This window comes from Monoraphidium neglectum, assembly GCF_000611645.1.
Source record: "Monoraphidium neglectum strain SAG 48.87 unplaced genomic scaffold scaffold01465, whole genome shotgun sequence".
Lineage (NCBI taxonomy): Eukaryota > Viridiplantae > Chlorophyta > Chlorophyceae > Sphaeropleales > Selenastraceae > Monoraphidium > Monoraphidium neglectum.
This window is the reverse complement of record NW_014012163.1, coordinates 1-1,835: the sequence shown is the minus strand read 5'-3', so window position 1 is coordinate 1,835 and position 1,835 is coordinate 1. Positions and strand designations below refer to the sequence as shown.

Here is a 1,835-nt window from a genome sequence, read left to right as displayed (position 1 = left end):
GGGTTGGAGGGGGTTGGAGGGGTTGGCAGGGGTCTTGTATGCTTTTCTGTGGCATATTGGTGGGATGGAGGGGGTGGTCATGGTAAATCAGGCTGCCAATGTGCTGCCTGGCGGCGGGGCACTGGCCGGAGCTGTGATTGCCCTGGGTGACTGTCACAGCTGGTGGGATGCAGGGGGTGGTCATGGGTTTAGAGTTTCGTTGGTGGCTTTGGTTGTGTGCCTGCCATGGGCGGACGATGGGAGTGAAATGACGGGCGGTGGTGGAGGGGGCGACAGCGGGCCTACATTGCAAGCTGCTCATCAACAAGATGCAAGCCGGCCGCGCACAATCAGTGTTGATCTTTCAATATTGATCTCTCAGTCTTAATCTCTCAGTGTTAACCTCTCAGCAGGTGGTGTGGGCAGTAGCCCGACGACCCTGGAATGATAAGAGCGCACACAATCGTGTAGAATCTTGCGTCGCATGGCGCCACTGCGGCTGGGCTGTGTGCACTTGTGATTGTTCAGGACAACTTCTTGGTTCTAGCGTGAAGCAGAGAGTCCGCAAGCCCAGCAACAGATCAAGCAGCTTCCTCCTTCGGTGCCTGGATCGCACCTCCTGCGTGGTTGTGCAGCGGTGTTGTGTTGGTGTTGGTTATTGTTTGCTATACTGGGTTGCTGTTTCCCGTTACTCTCGCAAGCCTCCTGGCACCCTGACTTGAAGGCAGGGGGCTTGCCACGCGCCTGTTACCCCGTTTGCGATCGGTGCGCATCTTGATTCTACATCCAGGAGACTGATCAGGCGACAGGTCGTGCTGTTAGGGGGACACCTGTACGCTTGCCAGCACCTTCTGTCACGCGGCAGCGGCCGGAGGGCGCCTCGCAGCAGCGCGGCGCGCAGGCATGGAGCTCCTGAAGGAGTGGAAGGGCAAGATCAAGGAGACGTTCAAAGACGTGGTGGGGGAGCTGGACCCTGCGGAGAAGCGGTTGTCCGACCTGGTGGAGCGCGCCACGTCCGAGTCGCTGCAGGCTCCGGACCTGGGGCTCAACCTGGCGGTGGTGGACGAGGTCAACACAAACCCAGAGTGAGGAGCCTGCCGCGGGGCAATCACCTAGCGGCTTGGAGGGCGCCCTGTGCATGGCAAAGGCTGCCCAGTGAAGCAACAGGGGAGGTTGGAGGAGGCGCCCCTGCGGCCTGCTGGGCGCGAGGTCGGGGCGCGCAGGGCGCTGTGACAGCAGGCGCCCTTCACATGCTGAAGGGATGAGTCTGTGCACGCACGCGCGCCGTCGGCGGTGCATGCATTGCGGCGCCAATGGTCGCGTACTGTGGTGCGTGTGGTTTTGACGGCCTGCTTTCTGACTCCCCTCACCCCACCAGTGTGGCCATTGACGCGATTACGCGTGCGGTGCGGCGCGCCTTCCTCAAGCCCAACCCCCACGTGCAGCTCCTGTCGCTCGCGGTGGGCACACACGGGACTTGAGCGGGGCCATGCACGCTCCTGGCCGTTTGCGGGCTGCGGCGAGAGCTGCATCCACACGCGCTGATCCCCATGGCGCCGCCGCCCAGTCCCTTTGACCCCGGCATGCGCTGGCCCCCCCCCCCACCCCCAGCTCCTTGAGATGCTGGTGAAGAACAGTGTGCCGCAGTTCTTCCACTACCTGGCCACCAGCGAGCTGTGGGCGGAGATTCTCAGGGTCGGAGACCCCGCACGCAGGGTGGGCACGGCTGGCAGCTGGGGGTTGGGCTGTCGGCTGGGCGATACGTGGCGGGGGGGGCGGGGTCAGCAGCTGGCCGGGCGACTGTATTGCAGCGGACCCCTGAGCACCGTTCTTAGTACACGCGCCACGCTCCACGC

The 1,835-nt window shown here is 63.3% G+C and overlaps 1 protein-coding gene across 1 annotated transcript; it reads left to right on the top strand.

Annotated features, from left to right (window-relative positions):
- Positions 1-882: 882 nt before the first annotated feature.
- MNEG_7968 (hypothetical protein) lies at positions 883-1,439 on the top strand (the record flags this gene model as incomplete). The annotated part of the gene is made up of 2 exons (XM_014043555.1): positions 883-1,064; positions 1,358-1,439. Coding segments are annotated over 2 exons (264 nt in total), but the record flags the coding sequence as incomplete, so codon positions are not given.
- Between the last annotated feature and the right edge of the window lie 396 nt (positions 1,440-1,835).